Source organism: Balaenoptera borealis (assembly GCF_965194805.1).
Source record: "Balaenoptera borealis genome assembly, chromosome: X".
NCBI lineage: Eukaryota > Metazoa > Chordata > Mammalia > Artiodactyla > Balaenopteridae > Balaenoptera > Balaenoptera borealis.
Genome location: NC_138881.1, coordinates 87,029,006 through 87,047,933, shown reverse-complemented (window position 1 = coordinate 87,047,933; position 18,928 = coordinate 87,029,006). Strand labels below are relative to the sequence as shown.

Genomic DNA, 18,928 nt, shown 5'->3' with positions numbered 1-18,928 from the left:
TGGAGGGGGTAGGTGGAAGGGACCCAAGTACATTTCAAACTCAGCAAAATGTTTCCTAGCCCAGAACTAGCTACAGACATACTGGAGCAAAAATTCAAAGGTGCTAAGAAGCTATGGGGAAAATCTCACCATGGATTCTTGCAGTTGGTGAGCACTCATTAAATGATTGTTGAGAATGAAATCCAAGACTTGGAAATTGCTTCCTTATTTTTTATGTTAAAGGCACACAAAGTCATCCACTCTTCTATAGTGTTTGCCCTCCATCTGGTAGTCAAAAAAGGTTAGGTTAATAGATCTGGAAGTTGTTTGGGTTTTGTTTGTTTGTTCGTTTTTTCAAAATGACAGGTCCTGATATAGAGTGTGGGTGTCACCTCACTGTGTTGAATGATGAGATAGCAAAATCTAATCATCTGGTTGCTTAATTGCTCTTAATCTTTCTCCATTTTCTTCCTCATTCTCTTTCTCAGAGAAGAGGCAGTAAGAAGGGTTCAATAGATGTTGAGAAGATCACCTGTGTTGAAACAGTGGTTCCTGAGAAAAATCCTCCCCCTGAAAGACAGATTCCGGTGAGAAGAGGCCATGGTTAGAACTGGGCATGGGGTGGGGGGGTGGGCAGGAGGGTTGCAGTTAAGAAACTTGGAACACTTCAATTCTCTGTAAATAAACCTGTGATGCTGTGCAGTGTGGGACACATAAAGCTCCCTTATATGTTCTTCACTCTGCCACATATTGGTTATGCTGAGTCTCAGCGTCTTTTCCCCAGATGCAGAACAACTCACTTAATCTGGAAAACTTGTAACGCCAATCTTAAGATGATATCACATCAAGTTTTCAAACTGATCAGAGATGATTGGTTTTACTCCCTCGGTCACCAGGATCAGATTTACAAGCTTGAGTTAGTCTGAGAGCCAGAACTCTAGGGCTCTGAGTCATGAGATTCTTTAGTAGCTCACTGTTTCTTCTCTCATTTCCCAGAGCCTCTCGAGGACATAACGTCTACTGATTTCCTAGTTGATTGTTTTAAATATCATTTTTTTCCTGACGTCAAGAGTAATGCGTATTTATTATAGAAACTTTGCAAGATACAAAAAAAGCACAAAAAAGAAGATAAAATCATGCATAGTCTCATTATTCAGCTAAAACAACTATTAACATGTTCGTGTATGGACTTACAGATGTTTTTCTCCATTAACAACACATACACTCACACTAATATATATGTTATACATTTAAAACATAGAATCATATTATACTACACATCTTACTTTGCCACCTACATTTTCAATTTAACAATATAAACTTTTCCCCATAACAATAGATACTCTTTAATAAAATGATTTTAATGACTGTATAGTATACCCTATCATGGATATATTGTAATTTGTTTAACCAATCTCCTATTACTAGACATTTAAGTTGTTTCCAATTTATTTGATATCATAAATCATGTTGAAAGGAACATTCTTGCATACATCTTTATGTACTTTTGTTATTCTTTTCTTTATAATAACTTCCTAGGAGTAATATTTTGTTCTTTATGAAATCTGTATGCTTTGGTTATTTTTATAGTTTTATTCTATTTAATTTTGTAGAAGTAGAATTTGAATATCATATACACCTACAAGCTCTGTGTGGCAGTATCTATTCCTCTACATTCTTTCCAACGCCATATATTTTAAATATTTGTTAATTTGAAAGCCAAGAAAAATGATACTTCATTGCTGACTTATTTTGCAATTTTTTTGTTACTCATAAGGTTGGACAATTATACGTCTACAGCTCATTTATATTTTTCCATTTGTGAATTCCTGTTAATTTTTTTGGCCAGTTTTTCTATTGAAATGTTTACCTTATTCCTAGTACTTTTTAAGAGATCTAGATATGTTAACTTTAACTATATGTTGAAAATATTTTCCAGTTTTTCATTTATCTTTGAATCTTGTTTATACTTGTTTTTTTTAACCATAGTGGGTTTTAAAGTCTATGTCATCAAATTAGCTCATCTTTCTCTTAATGGTTCTAACTTTTAGCATTATATTAGAAAGGCCTTGCCTCTCACAAAATTATGTAAATAGTCAGTATGTTTTTTTCTGTTAGTCATAGTTTCATTTTTTTTATATAAAGCTCTTGAATCCATCCAGAATTTACGTTGGTGTATGGTGTGAAATAGCTACCTTAACCACCCGCCCCCCACCTCTGACAATATTAGTGGTTAAGTGTTTGTCCCAGCATCATTTATTGATTAACCTCCCTTTCCTCAATAGTTTGAGATACCTCAGATTTTTTTTTGAATGAGTATGTGCTGGATCCTATGGATATGTTTCCCTACTGGGATATAGGAAGCAATCACTAAGGATTAGCATTGTCCATGCAGGAGAGCCTTCTGGAACCACTGCAAAAGACTCCTAGTACCTAGGGAAATCCAGAAAAGAGCAATGCATCAACCAATAACTATGATTTCTTCTGTCACTGCAGAGAAGGGGAGAAGAGTGCAGTGAAATGGAGCAGATTTCAATTATTGAAAGGTTCCCTTACCCCTTCCAGGTAAGGTATTTTCTCTCACTAGCTCACAAAGGGACCTGTAATATAATCGTTAGGGATGGCATGGGCTGTGAGTGTTTGCTTTTCTATTTTTCCAATCAAACATAGTTTCTTTTAGTCTCTACACCTCAAAGAGGATCCATAATGGCACTAACTCTATTATGGTGTGTCTTGTCTATGGTAATGGCATTGAGAAAGATGCTCTGTTTGTTAAGTGAGCATTTCACTTCCTTCTGGTTCTGCCTATCTGTCTAATGGTGGTCATGTGGGTTGAAAAGACAGAAGAGGGGAGGGAAGGAGTAGTATTAGGAAGTTCGGTGTAGGGAAGGCTTATTAGACTTACGTATAAACTTAATTCTAGTCTGGAATAACTGAAGAGCCACATAGACATCTGTTTGGTAGATGCAATGTAAGCCATAAAAGAGAGCAAGAGCTTCAGATTCAAGAGCTTCAGATTCAATCTCTGATTTGGTTTGCTTATGATGTCCTGAGAACCCTGAGGCCACATGTCATGAATATAGCAGCCTCTGCAACAGTGAAAGCCAGAAAAGGAAGTGGAAAGTCTCAGGGGAGGGGGCTTTCTGTCATGGATTTATGAGCACAGCAAGACTAACAAGCAAAAAGAAAAATGTAAAAGGATCTTGTTCATGTCCCTGACTGTAACAAAGTTTACAAAACCTGTGAAGGAGGGGTGTTTTAGACACAGTTTTTACTACCATTGTCTTTCAATAAGTTGATGTTTGACTGGGCTAGTGGATACTGGTAAATAGCAGATAATTCAAAATTAATTTACATTTGACTTTAGAATCCACTGTGATGTCTATCAAGTCTGTGAGGGTTGGAACCACATCTTACATGTTTTGTACATCTCCATAACACCTAGCACAATGCCCTGTACATGTGTGGTGTTCAAAAACTACTGACTGATTTGATGACAATGCTTAATATATACTTCACTCTTTTTGAAGTAGGTATGTAGTTCCAAACGTGGTTTATTTTGGCTAATATTGGCAAGGGGAGGCCACTAGGCAGTGGGGGGAAAATCAGCCAAGAGTTAAAAATTTGCTCCATATTGATGAAGTGTATAATCCACTTGTACTAATCAAGATTTGTTACATAAATCATTACTTCAATTATCTTCTATACAAACTCAAGGTTTAATAAGATCATAAAATATCCTTCATTGGATAAACAAAAATCTTGACTCCACCAAGGGCTGAAAATTATGAACTAAGTTTACACACAAATTGAAATACAAGTCAAGAGGACCCAGGAGTATTCACAAAGCAAAGAGTTTCTAAGTCCTACATCCCTGGATATGAATTGTTCAGGAATTCTTCAGATGGTTCATATGACCCCAGCTCCATGGCTCACTGAAGACCCTGCCTTTTTTTTGTTTTCCAGTATCATTATACAAAGTTGTAGCTTAAGATTAGTTCCTTCAAGGTCTTTTTTTTTTTTCTGACTCCTAACTGCTGAAGTCTGTGTGTCCATTGCCCCAGGTTGTATATGATGAAGGGCCTCTCTATGTCTTCTCCCCAACTGAAGAACTGAGGAAGCGATGGATTCACCAGCTCAAAAATGGTGAGAATTATTTGGAAAATAAACTAGTTTCCAAAGAAAGAAGGAAAGGAAGGAAGGGAGGAAGGAAAGAGAAAAGTTGGGAGAGAGGGAGAAAAAGAGAAAGGAGAGAGAAAGAAAAGAGAAAGAAAGAAAGAAAGAAAGAAAGAAAGAAAGAAAGAAAGAAAGAAAGAAAGAAAGAAAAAGGAAAGAAAGAAGGAAAGAAAAAGGGAACAGGGAGGGAAGGAGAGAAGAAGAAAGGGAGAGAGGAAAAAAGAATGGATGGAAGAAGGGAGGTGAAAGAAAGAAGAAAGAGAGGGAGAAGGGAAGGAGGGAGAGAGAGAAGGGAGGAGAGAGAGAGAATGCGGGGAGAAATATTGCATTTTCTTCCATATTAGTGATACAATTGAGTTTAATATTCCATCATATGAATAAAAGATCACATGATAGACTAAGAGTTTCAACTCTGTTCTACCACTGTCTCTCTAATGCAATTTTGTAATTGTAGGCCCTTCCATTTCCCTATTTATAAAAGAGGTCTTGTTCTTTACACCAATTACAAGGGTGGTATGGTGTGGCATTCAATGGTTATTTCAATATTTTGAATCCTAGGTATGAAATATCTAGTTCCAAAAAAATTAAATACATGATTATGAGAGTGCTTGGGGTCAGAGTAAAGAACCTGGTTCCAAGTCCTCTTCTACCACTAATAAGCTGGGTGACCTCTGGCAAGTAGGCCAACAAGCTTCTTTGAGGCTCAGGTTTTTCTTCTGAAAGAGGAATAATAATGATGCCTACAGTACCTACCTCCAGGGTTGTCCTAAGGATCAAATGAGGTAATGTATGTGAAAGCACATGGAAAACTGTAAAGCACTGTACAAGAAAGCACTGTACATCTTTTCATTGTGGATAAATATTTTCCAAGGAACTATTTCATGTTCCTTGCTTTGTGAGGACCTCAACTTGAATATAGTTCAGTATTTCACATAGACCATACAGTGTGCTCAGATAAACTTGACTGTAAATGCTTACAGCACAGGATGCATGCACACATATTTGTGTGTATATATAGCCACATGTCAAGTGACTGAGAGATTAACTGGTTGAGTTGACATCAGGAAAGGCTGCCTAGAGAAACAGGAAGGATGGCAGACTGATAACGGCATGGTTGGGTTATTGCGTGACAGCCCTTTGTCTTAATAAACACTTAGACTCTGATATGCAGTGGCTGACTACACCAGCTTTGTTCACTCCCTTGAATGTAAGTCTGGCTAACATAAAAATCATCAAATCTTTCAACCTGAAAGAGGAGAGGAGAAAGAAAGAGAAGTGTCATTTACTTAGTTCTTTCTATGTGCCAGACACCAAGCTAGACACCTTGTATTTATTATCTCATTTAATTCTCACAGCAACCTTGGGCTAAAAACATCAAATAACACTTAATGAGCACTAACTCTGTACCAGGCTCTGTGCCAAGTGCTTCAAACAGGACTAGCACATTTAATCCTTACAATAAGCTTATTAAGTATGTATTACTCCCCTATTTACAGATGAGGGAACTGAAGCTCAAAGAGGTTAAGTAAGTTGCTCAAGGGCACATAGCTAGTGAGTGGTGGAGCCTGGGTTCTTACTACACCCCTAGGTCTGTTTGACTCCAAAGCCTAAGCTCATTGCATATTTTTGTGCTGCTTGGTTCTCAAGCCCAGAAATTGCACCTGTAGTTGGCTGCAAGATATTTTAGAGTAAGGCCATGTGAAGATTACAAATAGGTCCTATCTTGCACCACACAGTTCAGTTCTTGACATGTTTTGAAGTAAGAGGTCGGCTTTAGCCCTGGGGGTACAAAATGAGCACTTCAGTAATGCTTATTATGATCCAGGATCTTCTCTAAATTCTTTACATATATTAACTCATTTCTTCTTCATATCAACCATATGAGGCAGTTATTTTCACCATCCCCATTTTAGAGATGAGAAAACAGAGGTATAGAGAGGTTAAATAACTGGCCCAAAGGCACTCAGTTAGTAAGTGGCAGGGTCAGGCTTTGAACTCAGGCTCTAGAGTCTGTGCTCTAAACCAAGATGCTACCTCCAAGGCAGAGAAGTACACACAGAGCTCCAGAGGGCATATATATTTGTACTTCTTTGGTTCTCTCCACAGTGCCTCATAAATTGCCTTGCACAGAGAAAGGGACCAACAAATAGGTGTGTTAATTGATTTTTCTCCAAGAGTAAACAACTACCACCAACTTGGGATCCACATTGATGGACAGCTAGGATTTAGTTTGGAAATAGGGGAAGGTGGGACATACTAGCTGAGGGAGAAACCAGTTGTAGGTTAGCCCAACAAATATTTATTGAGTGCCCACTCTAGTGATAAGTTATCCCACTCTGAGGTAAAATGAACCAACTGGTAATCACTAACATGAAAAGGGGACCTCATGGTATACTGGCTACCTCTGTAGTGGTATTGGCTGTGAAGAGGCATGAGGGAGCCTTTGAGGTGCTGGATCTGAGGTGGTTAAATGGTTGTACACAAATGTGGTTAGCTGGATATCTTAGATTGTACATTTTATTATATGTAAGTTATACTTCAATTTAAAAAGTAGGGCCTCAGGTACCTCATATTGAGCTGCCATCTTTTTTCAGTGGTACTTTCCATGCAAAGTTTATATTCCTGAGGACTTAGCCCTGGGCTCTCTCCTTCCACTTCGTTGAACATGGCAGTGGGCACTTTAATGTTACAGCACCACAGATATTTGTCTACATTCACCCTAGACTCTTCATTTGGTCAAGCTCAATAGAGCCTATCCTAACTGCAGCTTCAAAAATAAGCAAATGACCTGACCTCACCAAAATGAATGAAAGAGTGGCATTAGTGAAACTCCAATGACATATATGGGGAGTAATCATTCATTCATTCCCCAAACAGAATTTTAGCCATTATCCTGAAAAAAAATGAATATGAGAGATCAACCCATCAAGTACTTGGAATGTGCATTAACCATTAGTGCTTCCCAGATGGGGCTGGCCCCATGCATTGGTGAAGTAAGCAGTTTTCTCCTAGTCCTCCCACTAGGACGCTGTCATAGTCAGCTTGGGCTACCATAACAAAACATCATAGACCAGGTGACTTAAACAACAAACATTTATTTCTCACAGTTCTGGAAGCTGGGGAGTCCAAGATCAAGGTGTTGGCCAATTTAGTTCCTGGTGAGAACTCTCTACCTGGCTTGCAGACCGGTCACTTTCTCACTGTGTTCTCACATGGCAGAGAAAGAATTTCTCTCCAGTCTCTTCTTCTAAGGGCACTAATCCCATCATGAGGGCTCCACTCTCATGACCTAATTACCTCCCTAAGGCCCCACCTCCTAATATCATTGCACTGGGGGGGCTTCATTATATGAATTTGGGGGGACACAAACATTCAGTTTGTAACACTCTGCTTTTGCAATTCTCTCCTAAGTAGCTGGAAATACCAGCGCTGCGTTAACCAACAAAAGAAGGAGTGCTATCTTCGAGGGACCTCTTAATTATTTGGGAATGTAGGGTGGGTTCATAATGAGTGTGCTGGAGGTAGGAGGGCAGGAAGCCCTATAGCCTCTCATTAGCATATTAGCATAGCTTAATTTATCAGAGCAGCTAGTTGTTGATTAAGAATTTTTGAAATGTCTACTGGTGCCCAAGCCTGCACCCAAGAATCTTCAAATCCCTGGGTGATGGTAGTGGCATGCGGGGGAAGGGCAGAGGGTGGGAGCAATCAGTCCTGGCCGGGAGGAGTACCTGGAACATTGTTCAGAACTGCCAGTGCCTGGTAATAATAAAAGTCAGACAGACTTTTGCTTGGTTTTATTATTTTAACGTTCTCTACAGATGACGTAGCCCCCTATAGCCTGCACCCCATCTGAACAGCTCCCACCACCCTGCATTTGGTGCAATGGTGAAGGGGTATGCTGAAAAAGCGAGGGGTGAGGGTGGGCAGGGTAGACTGGTTAGAAGCCTTCAAATCCATGTTTAGAAAAGCATCAAGATAGCACTTTAAAAAAAAGATGGCACTTTTTGTTCATTTGCCTATAAAATGCATCTGGCCACCAGTAGCTTCTAGACCTCCCCCAAGGTCTTAAGTGAGTGGAGTGTGACTAGCAAGCTCTTAAGGACTTAAGTTGGTCTCTACAGAGGAAGGTTTTATTTTGTTCTTGTTTTTAATCTTTAAAAAAAAGTTATGCAGAGCTTCTTTTTAGCATCAATGCTGAAATGTGTATGTCCTCAAATATGCATATTCTTAGACCAGCCTAGGTCTTTGCCCCAGTGCTAGCTATTGTCAATTATTTCATTTGTCTTTGCTTTTCTGTTATCTGGCAACATGATCCCAGGATGACTTGTCTAATTGACTTCCGGTTAAGATTCTTGCAGTGCCACAGTATTAAAAACTGTAAAACTAATTCCTCTTATCTGCAAATCTCTCATCCTGAGAGATCTTTGGGGCCTCACAACCCTGTGAGGGAAATGGAACTGCTGTGTTTGTCTCCCAAAATGAGCTCAATCTACCTCAGTGGCCCTAGGAAGACTGAACTATGTTTATTCTAGAGGCAGAATCACCTTCATTTGATCCTGAGCTCTGCTCTGTTGACAGTTTTATGAACACAGAAAGCGTGAAGCAGAAGTTCTCACAAAGACAAATATCTCTAAAAGATCACTCCAGGAGCTGGGACATTGGTATATTGAGAGACGGAGTGAGAGTCTGGCTTGTCACGTTGTTTCCCTTATCTGGAAAAGACCACCATAGTCAACACCTGCCTTACAGGAAGATTGTAATGGCTACCGGAAAAACATAGATAACATATTTTTGTTCTGGGGCTCTGGAGAATCAGATATTCTTATCACTTTGGTCACCGGTTGGGAGATAGTCATCATAACAGACCACTGAAGAGAACTGCACAGGAACTCTCTGGGGCCAAGCATGTGAGCCAACTGGTCCTGTGTCTGCTTCCCTTCAGGGTGGCTGAGGAAGGGGCAGTTGTTTGAAGCTCACTACTAAACTCAAGGAGGAAAACATGCCTATGGTGGCTTCTCCCACATGTCAGATGTGACCTCTTTCTCTCTCTCTCTCTTCTCTCCTGTTACAGTAATCCGGTACAACAGTGATCTGGTACAGAAATACCACCCTTGCTTCTGGATCGATGGGCAGTATCTCTGCTGCTCTCAGACAGCCAAAAATGCTATGGGCTGCCAAATTTTGGAGAACAGGAATGGAAGTAAGAGATGTGATCAATATAATTTCTCCCTCCTTTGACTATCCATCACTTTCTCAGGGCTCTATCAAACCCAGGTTTGTACATTTTGGCCAGTGCACAAAGGAGGGTGGGAGAGGGGATCAGTGGGGGCCAAAATTCAGCTGGTGCTCTGCTCTTCCAGCTGGGCGACCTAGCATTGGGCTGTATCATTCCAGACTTTTCCTAACTTATGTAAAGTCAATGAGTACAAGAGTAAATTTCCAGACCAAACCTGTCCCTGGGCCCTTTCTGAAGATGCACTCTGTATCTATCGTCACTGGTTTCTCACTTTGCAGGCTTAAAACCTGGGAGTTCGCACCGAAAGACGAAAAAGCCTCTTCCTCCCACGCCTGAGGAGGACCAGGTATACAGGGAAATTGGGTGCTGCTACTGTTTAAATTGAAACTTACAATCACACCCTGAAAACAGACCAAAGTCTTAGAATTCTCCCTGGGATTTGGCAGTGTAAATTGGTATTCTTGCTGAGACAGGGGCTTTGTCCTTCTAATTAGGACTTCCTCTTCAGTGGAGAGATAGAGGGCTAGTAGGAAGCTCTTGGCAACCATTTAATCCAATCACCTGTTTAAAACAAAACAAAGCCTGATTTTTTTAAATGAAAAATATTTTCAAACATAAAGTTGAAAATTTTTAACAGTGAATATCCATATACCCAATATCTTGATTTTATCACTATTATATTACTTTAAAACTTGATTTTGGGGGTTACTTTTTGAGGTCTAGAAAGCCCTTTCTCATATATTGTAAGTAAGCAAGGCAGGAATTATTATACTCATTTTACAAACTAAGAAAAGAAGATTCAGAGCCACTTAGTAGGTCCATGTACTTAGTAGAAGTCCATGTACTTCTTGGCTTCTTAGTAGTGCCAAGAAGCTTTCCCGATTACGGCTGTACATGGTTTTTGTCCAGGAAGTTTAAAAATACTGATACCTGGGTCCAGCCCTCAGAGATTTTGACATAATTGGTCTTTGAAACTGCTTAGGTGTCAGGATTGTTAACCGCCTGCTAGATGGTTCTGATGTGCATTCCAGGCTGAGAGCCCCTGCAGGGGTGCTTAAAACTGGTTGTTGAATGAATGCTGAATAAACCTTTTATTTTGCCTGATTTGGGTTAGAACAGTGTCTCCAGTAAGCCAGAGAGCTGGGGAAGAACAGGAGAGTGCTTCATATCTAGCCAACATCTAGCCAACCCCACCCCTACTTTTTCCTCTTAACAACACAGATCTTAAAAAAGCCACTGCCCCCTGAGCCAACAGCAGCACCTGTCTCGACAAGTGAGCTGAAAAAAGTTGTAGCCCTTTATGACTACATGCCAATGAATGCAAATGATCTACAGCTGCGGAAGGGCAACGAGTATTTTATCCTGGAGGAGAGCAACTTACCCTGGTGGCGAGCCCAGGATAAAAATGGGTGAGTCCCCGCCTGCCCTTCCTGAGCCTTGTGCCCACCTACTCTATACACACGCAAAGTCCTGCAGCATAATTCCCCTACTCAGTATCCTGATCAGAAATTGTTCTTCCCACACCAAAAGGAATATGCTCTCCCTCCAAGTACTTCTCAGAGGGCAGCTCTACACGTGGCCACCTCTCTGAGCCTGTACAGTCTGGCCCACATGTTGTCGAGCACATGTAATCAATGCCGCATGTGCAGAAGCTACACACTTCACTGGCCTAGCCATGCATTGGCAACATGATTCTCTTTGAAGGAGGGGCATTTTATATACCTCCATTCGAGATTGGTTATGAGCCCAAGGATACAGGGCATCCAAATCTGTCTATCACCCAGGATGGGAAGTGCTGGATGATCGATCACGTTGTCTCCTCTACAGGCAGGAAGGCTACATCCCTAGTAACTATGTAACCGAAGCAGAGGACTCCATAGAAATGTATGAGTGAGTATGCTTATGTTCCTAGCGCACAATCTTCCCAGAGGAACTAACTATAGTATAAACTTTTTTTATACTTTCAACAAAATTTTGATTTCAAGATACCTATTAAAATCAGTGTCAACTGGGTCAAATGATGCCACTCAAGTTAGTGCCTCTGTCTTACCCTCATCCCAAACACCCTGTTGATGAAAGCTGGAGAGGTCACCACACCCCCTCCTCCCCTCAAATCCAGAAGAACCACACTACGACAACCTGATAGGAAACATTTGAAAAGGTGAAAATGGCAAACTTCTGTGGATGTGCTTTCTCCCTAATCATGGAAGTGGGTTGTCCTTGAAGGCCCTGTCCCTGATCCCTTCCCTGCAACCTTCTGCCACCTGCCTTTGCCCTCTACTCTCCATTTCCATGATTCTTCAGTGCCAAGCAAGCTTTGGGAAAGGGATGTAGTATGCTATGCACGTGATAAGACACTCAGTAAATAGAGGTTGAGTGAATTGACTGACTCACTGGCATGGAGGAGCCACAGATAGCACTCTAATCTCTGAGCTACTTACACCATGGCCTGGGAGCCACACAAGCACTCTCCCTTTACAGGTGGTATTCCAAACACATGACTCGGAGTCAAGCTGAGCAACTGCTAAAGCAAGAGGTAAGTATGTGACCACAAGCAAATGGCATTCTCCTTGCACAGCAAGCAAGGATCCTGAATTGCGGGCTTGCTGCTGTCCGCCATCTCCAGGCAAAGCAGTGTCAACGCTGTCATTTTATGGGGTCCCAATTATACTTTTCACTGTCAAAAGCAATGAGGCTGCAGCTCAAACATGGAACTTGGCAGTGAAATCAAGGCTCCTATAATATTTTCTCTCGGGTTTGGGCAGGTGGGATCCAGGTGTGAGCACCACTTCCACCTGACGGTCAGCTGCTTTTTCATCGTTTCAGGGGAAAGAAGGAGGCTTCATTGTTAGAGACTCCAGCAAAGCTGGAAAATATACTGTGTCTGTGTTTGCCAAATCTACAGGGTAAGTGTTACTGTTTCAAGGCCCTGGGGACAAAGGACAGGGGTGCCCAACCAACAGTTCCTTAATGAAGTGCTCCTCTCACATCCTCTGTCACTTAAACTCAAAACTCATCTCACTTCACTTCTTGGGTCCTTTGGACCCTTGTTCCCAAGTTGCTGACTCAGCGTCCACTTCTTCAGGGAACCTCAAGGGGTGATACGCCATTATGTTGTGTGTTCCACACCTCAGAGCCAGTATTACCTGGCTGAGAAGCACCTTTTCAGCACCATCCCTGAGCTCATTAACTACCATCAGCATAACTCTGCAGGTAAGTACCAGGGGAACCAGAGAAGAAGCGTGTGACAAGTACCAGGAGAAGCAATTTGGGACAAGGTGGTTAGGGGAAGAATAAGCCTCACAGGGTAGTGGGAATTAGCTGTGAAAATAAACCCCTGTGATGCTGGGTCGAGGTCAAGTGAAGAGGTGGTCAAAGGCAGACCTTATGCCCAGTAGGGACTGACTTCTTATTTGGTGATTGATGCTCAGTGCTAAGGAAAGACATAAAGGAGACTGGTAATTAATCAATCAGCAATATTCATTGTGTTCCTGGTGTATACTCAGCAATTTTCTTGTTACTAGAGAACACACGAAAACTATTAGTTGAAGTCCTTGCCCCCAAAGGACATACAGGCTCAAAAACATCAGAAGAGAGTTTCTAAGCAGTGTAGACATTCTAAAAACTGGGAGATGGGTGAGAGCACGAATACATGGGAAAAACTTCATCAAGAAGGCTTGCTGCTATCCACCATGTCCAGGCAAGGCAGTATCAAGGCTGTCATTTTATGTGGTCCCAATTACACTTTTCAGTATCAAAAGCAGAAGTAGGATGTGAGTTAAGGCTAGGCTGGGAGGTGGGGATATATTTAGCTGGGGTGTATATTTCAGTTAGCATTCTCTCTTTCTTGTCCCTGAAAAACATCTGTAAGAGGAGAAACTTCCAGAAAAATTCGGGTTCATGGAGATCTTCTGGGATTCAAAATGTACTAGAAAGATGACCACTGGAAGCGTGAGGCTTTAAGTGAGGGTGTGTGAGGCATCTCACCCCTGCTCCGCACCAGCAGCATGACTCTCTTTGTATGTTTCAGGACTCATATCTAGGCTCAAATATCCAGTGTCTCAACAAAACAAGAATGCGCCTTCCACTGCAGGCCTGGGCTATGGTAACTGATTATTTCTCTAGGGTAGGGTGGACCGGCCAGTTGGAAGGACTACGTCTGGCAGACCCAACCAGACCTTGCCTCTCAGTCATCCTTGCAGCACACTGTTTTATCCCAGCTGCTGCCAAGGAAGGTTAAGAAGGAGCCAAACCAAAGTTATCTAATGATTTTTCTCCCTCTGGTGGCTCCTACTGGGACTGCAAAAACATAGATTCATAAAGGGATTTTTTTTTTTAATTGTGGGGAAAAAAATCATAAAGGGATTTCAAGAGGATGTCTAGTTTATCTTCTTGCTTTATGCCTGACTTGTACCTAAATTCCCAGACTCCTCCAATCAGTAATCCCCTGTCCCTGAGATTTACCTGAGCAAAGATGGATTAGTACCCCTGAGAATTTCCCTTTTACTGCTTGTCTATTTCTACCCCCAGTAGGGATTCTTATCTATTGTAGAAATTATACATACATGACTCCCAAATAATCACATCAAGGCTTTGTTGTTATAGGATCATGGGAAATCGATCCAAAGGACCTGACCTTCTTGAAGGAGCTGGGGACTGGACAATTTGGAGTAGTGAAGTATGGGAAATGGAGGGGCCAGTATGACGTGGCCGTCAAGATGATCAAAGAAGGCTCCATGTCTGAGGATGAGTTCATTGAAGAAGCCAAAGTCATGATGTGAGTTACAGTCCAAACTCAACTCTCCATCCAGTCTAGGAATTACCAGGATGGTTCCCACTGGGGTTTAAGGTGATTTATAGTAAGAGAGATTTGGGACCACGGCCTGAGCTCAAACTTTGATTAGTGGGAGTAACTGCTAAGGTAGTCATTTCTCTTAGATATTGGTGGAGAGTAATATTGATCATGGGCGTGTACCATCTCAGCAGCATTTGGGGGTAAATGTAGAAAATGAGACTTTCAAAAGGAAGACATTCTGATGTAGCCTTAGTGTTCATTCAGCCCTGGGCTTGTTTCCTGTTCTACTGATGGACTCCAAATCCTGGCTCACCCTCATATATTAGGCACTTTGGAGTTTAGGGTAGGAAGGAGGAGCGTCAACTTGTTATTTTGGTCCCTCATCTGACACTCTACTCCCAGGCCAACTCCTTTCCTCCTCAGCTCCTTTCTGAATAGTATTCAGAGCCAGAAAGGGAGGACTGGTTCACTGCCTTTCCTGTAGGAATCTGTCCCATGAGAAACTGGTGCAGTTGTACGGCGTCTGCACTAAACAGCGCCCCATCTTCATCATCACTGAGTACATGGCCAATGGCTGCCTCCTGAACTACCTGAGGGAGATGCGCCACCGCTTCCAGACTCAGCAGCTGCTGGAGATGTGCAAGGATGTCTGTGAAGCCATGGAATACCTGGAGTCAAAGCAGTTCCTCCACCGAGACCTGGTAGGACCTCAGAAGGATTGGCCTGGGTCCGAGGGCTGAGGGGGTGGAAGTAGCAAAGGAAGACCTATAATACATGGCTGAGGAGGGTGGCAGGAGCCATCATTTCAGTTTTATCTAGAAAACACTATAAGTTTGGTGAGCCTCTGCCCCAGTGGTCAGCCAGTCAAAGATCTCCAGCCTCAACACCACAAGTTCTGCCATGGTGGGAGCTAGAGCACTCACTCCCAGCCCCCTACCATGACAAAGAAATGGTGGGGTCCTTCAGTGGCAGAAGGGAAGCCCTGCTTCCTGATGGGACTGCTCTTAGCACAGAACCATCATTTTGGTTATATCAGAGTCACAAACTGGGGGTCTGTTGGAGCATTTGGGTTCTTTTTTTTAAATGTTATATATTAGTTAGCAAACACTTAAAAACATTTCACATTAAAGAACTGAATTTCCAGCTTCTCTTGAAAATCTAGACCATCTTGTAACACCAGGCCCACATTCTCATAGGCCATGCTAACAGTTGGCTGGAGCTGACACCTAGGAAAATGTGGGCCTGGTGTTACAATATGGTCTAGCTGATTACAGGAAAGTGGCTGGCCTTCTTTAGACCAGACACTTTCCTGACACCTCCACCCACCCACTTCACTCTGTCACTTCACCTGCCTGGCCTCTGGAGGCATCCGAGTTTGGGCCCCTGTTTATTTCAGCCAGGCCAAGGCTCAAATCGCCCTAGTCCCACTGGTAGAAAAGCAGAAAACAAAACACACTTGCCTTCTGCTCTCCCTTAATTCTCTCGGCATTTCAATGCAGGAAGGGTTGTCGTGGAATTGCCAATATGAGTGAATCATTCTGCAAGTCCTCAGTGCTTTACTTACGACTACGGGGGTTGCTCTATATGTGGTGGAAGTGCATCAAAATTTCTCAGTGGCATCAACTGACTCCTGTTAGGTGGGAAGGTGTCTCTATGTGAAGATGAGGCTTCCCTGGCCTCACTCCCCTGGTGGGCAGAAGTTTTGTGCCTTTAACCTGTGTGCCAGGGACAGAGTCTCACTGGTATGTGTTGCACTACAGGCGGCTCGAAACTGTTTGGTAAACAATCAAGGAGTTGTTAAAGTATCTGACTTCGGCCTGTCCAGGTGAGTGTGCCTTTTTCATCTTTCCCTCTCAAAGTAAAAATGGCACGGTACAAACATGAGGTGACACTGTAATTTTTAATCCTCTCCCTTTTCCCCCTAATTCTAGTCTTTTCCACCATCTTTCTATACCTTTTCTTTCTCTGAATGGTTTAAGTCACTTTTCACCTCTTGTTTTATTGTTATATCCCTCTCTTCTCCTTTCTCCTTTGCTCTTTTTTTAAAAGCTAATTTCTCCAATACTTTATGTTGATCTGTTAATCCTGTTGACTTTACTCCATGTCTCATTCTTTCCTAAGCAGTCTAATTCCCACTGACAACTGCAGAATAGAAGGAAGGGAAGGACGCGAAAAGAGAAAGGAAAGAAGGCTAGAGAAGAGGAAGGGAGTACCTATTAGATCTTATTTCACTTCATCCTTGCTGTAACCATATTGTCAACCAGGAAAGCTAAATCGGATATGAAAACAGGAATCTGTTAGAAATAACATTTGTAAAAGACACTGGTTGGCCTGTAGGCGTATATTTGTGCAACTCTTGTGGCTGTGCCAAGAAAATTTAAGCAAATATCAAGCTCTCCAAATTCTAACAGTAACAAGTCCTGAATCCTTTGCAGGTATGTTCTGGATGATGAATACACAAGCTCAGTAGGCTCCAAATTTCCAGTCCGGTGGTCTCCACCAGAAGTTCTTATGTATAGCAAGTTCAGCAGCAAATCTGACATTTGGGCTTTTGGTGAGTGAATAAGATCACATGGATTATACAGCTCAAAGGAAAAGGAACGCAGTGGGGGAAATTCACACTCTGCAACCTGCACAGAGACACTGTTATTTGTTCTTGCTTTCATTCATCTAATTCTTAGGGAGTCAGGCACCACAGAGGTTTCTGGGGATTAAAAACAGTAAACTAGACACGATCCCTGCCTTCTTAGAACTTAGAATATATTGAGGGAAACACACAATTCATTCAGTATGCCACAGCTTCTGAATACTGATTATGTACCAGGGACTCTGCCAGACCCTATAACTATAAAGACAAATAAGATGCTGTCTCTCTCCTAAAGGACTAATAGTCAAGGGCAACCCTGATTATGCTCCAGTGTACTCAGTACTATAGCAGAAGTCTGAACAAAATGAAAAAAAGCACAGAGGGGAGAACCAGATGAATGTAATGTTTGAGGTTGATTTAGGGAGACTAGGATCCCTACTACCCAGAAACAACACATTTTTTTTCATTTTCTAGGGGTGCTGATGTGGGAAATTTACTCTCTGGGGAAGATGCCATATGAAAGATTTACTAACAGTGAAACAGCTGAACACATTGCCCAAGGCCTACGTCTCTACCGGCCTCATCTCGCTTCAGAGAGGGTATATACCATCATGTATAGCTGCTGGCATGAGGTAAGTATTTTATTGGGACCTCAAATTATTTCCTTGAACCTGCTTTCCCGTTTAGCTGGCCAAGCACCCCGGCCCCACTCTCCCGGGCCACATAGCAGCTGGGCACAGACAGATAGCTGTGCACATTCTTGGATCCTGGCCTACGTCCCAATCCTTTCACGGCCAGAAGTTTTTCCAGGCCCGTTCCAATTCTCACTAGAGTATCATTAGCAGACCCCAATACCAACTCGGCTTTAGGGAGAGAGGTGTTGTGGGGTCATGTCACCTAGCATAAGCAGGCAGCCAAAGGCACTCAGACAAGCGTATGGACATTAAAAAAGAAAAGTCATTAAAATCTGTGTTCATTCCTTTGGGAGTCATTGGCCCTTTCTTCTACTTTACTAACTGCACACCTTTTCTGGCTGTGGTCCTAAATGAGATTTCTTTTAAAACCCTAAGGCCTGAAAGGAAACTAAAATAGGTAGTGCCCATGGTTTTTTTTTTTTTAAATGCAGTGCATTACGGGATATGTGGGTAGATATGGTATTTTGAAAATAAAGAGCCTGTCCCACTATTAAAATGCTTTGCTGCTCTCACCTTGGGTTCTTCCAGGGGTGCCTTCTCCACTTTCAGTAGATCCCTGGCAACCTTAATTTGGCAACCTAAATGTCTAGTAGGAAATGAGTGCTCAGCTCTTAGTTCTGCCCCACTAGAAACAGGGAAAGAGACAGTGTCCAACAAGCATATATGTGAACCTGGAGCCATCTCTGTGGGGTGAAAAGTGGGCATTTGGATCAGAACACGGCTCCTTTCCCTTCAACAAATCACTGAGGTCACAAAGAAAGTGTGGAGAAAGGGAGAAGCCCTAGGAGCCATTTCCCTTCTCTCTCCCATGCCAAGCAGGATTAAGGGTGATTGACTATGCTCCCTCCCAACTAGGACATGCTCACTCTGCTAGTTAAGTATTTCAGACAGGCACTTTCTCCACAGCCTGTTTAAAGCAGTAGTCATGAAACTGGATTCACATCAGAATCCCTGGGAAACTCTTAAAACTGCAAATGACTGGGCCTTATCTGATTAGGTATGTCTAGAGTGGGACTCGGGTACGTCTTTTTAAACTTCCCAGGAAATTCTGATACTCAGCTAGGTTTGAGAATCACTGATTCAAAGGAACAAGAAATTGATGACTTTTTAGTTCTGATGGATTGAGACCTTTCTTGCATGAATATGCCCTGAATCACTAAATACCGCAGGGGCTTATGGACCAATGGCTATCACAAAGGGCCTTAGTCTGGAGGCCAGACGGTGGTAATAAGAGGTCCCAGATGCTTAGGATCCCTACCCAGTGATGCAGCCCATGGTCTTGAAATGTTAATTCCTTTGTTAACTTTGGCTACAGGATGGTAGAAACAAGTGTTTGAAACCAAACTAAAAATTATCACAGCTTATAGGATTTCAGCTCTGTCAACCACTTAAACTTCTTTGGTAGCCACTTGAGGTTCCAAAATAAGAATGCATTGGTGCACAATTATGTAATGAATTTT

General features: G+C 42.2%; 1 protein-coding gene across 3 annotated transcripts in view; it reads left to right on the top strand.

Moving 5' to 3' along the window:
- BTK (Bruton tyrosine kinase) overlaps positions 1 to 18,928 on the top strand; it is a 32,558-nt gene that overhangs the window by 12,223 nt on the left and 1,407 nt on the right. For all 3 annotated transcript variants that reach the window (XM_082377194.1, XM_082377193.1, XM_082377192.1), the window contains 16 exons: positions 468 to 566; positions 2,476 to 2,544; positions 4,044 to 4,125; positions 9,227 to 9,355; positions 9,670 to 9,737; positions 10,613 to 10,800; positions 11,219 to 11,281; positions 11,873 to 11,927; positions 12,218 to 12,297; positions 12,477 to 12,604; positions 13,422 to 13,496; positions 13,997 to 14,168; positions 14,671 to 14,887; positions 15,947 to 16,011; positions 16,622 to 16,740; positions 17,248 to 17,405. In XM_082377194.1, the coding sequence (XP_082233320.1) occupies positions 468 to 566; positions 2,476 to 2,544; positions 4,044 to 4,125; positions 9,227 to 9,355; positions 9,670 to 9,737; positions 10,613 to 10,800; positions 11,219 to 11,281; positions 11,873 to 11,927; positions 12,218 to 12,297; positions 12,477 to 12,604; positions 13,422 to 13,496; positions 13,997 to 14,168; positions 14,671 to 14,887; positions 15,947 to 16,011; positions 16,622 to 16,740; positions 17,248 to 17,405 (1,767 nt within the window). The remainder of the gene's footprint in view (positions 1 to 467; positions 567 to 2,475; positions 2,545 to 4,043; positions 4,126 to 9,226; positions 9,356 to 9,669; positions 9,738 to 10,612; positions 10,801 to 11,218; positions 11,282 to 11,872; positions 11,928 to 12,217; positions 12,298 to 12,476; positions 12,605 to 13,421; positions 13,497 to 13,996; positions 14,169 to 14,670; positions 14,888 to 15,946; positions 16,012 to 16,621; positions 16,741 to 17,247; positions 17,406 to 18,928) is intronic.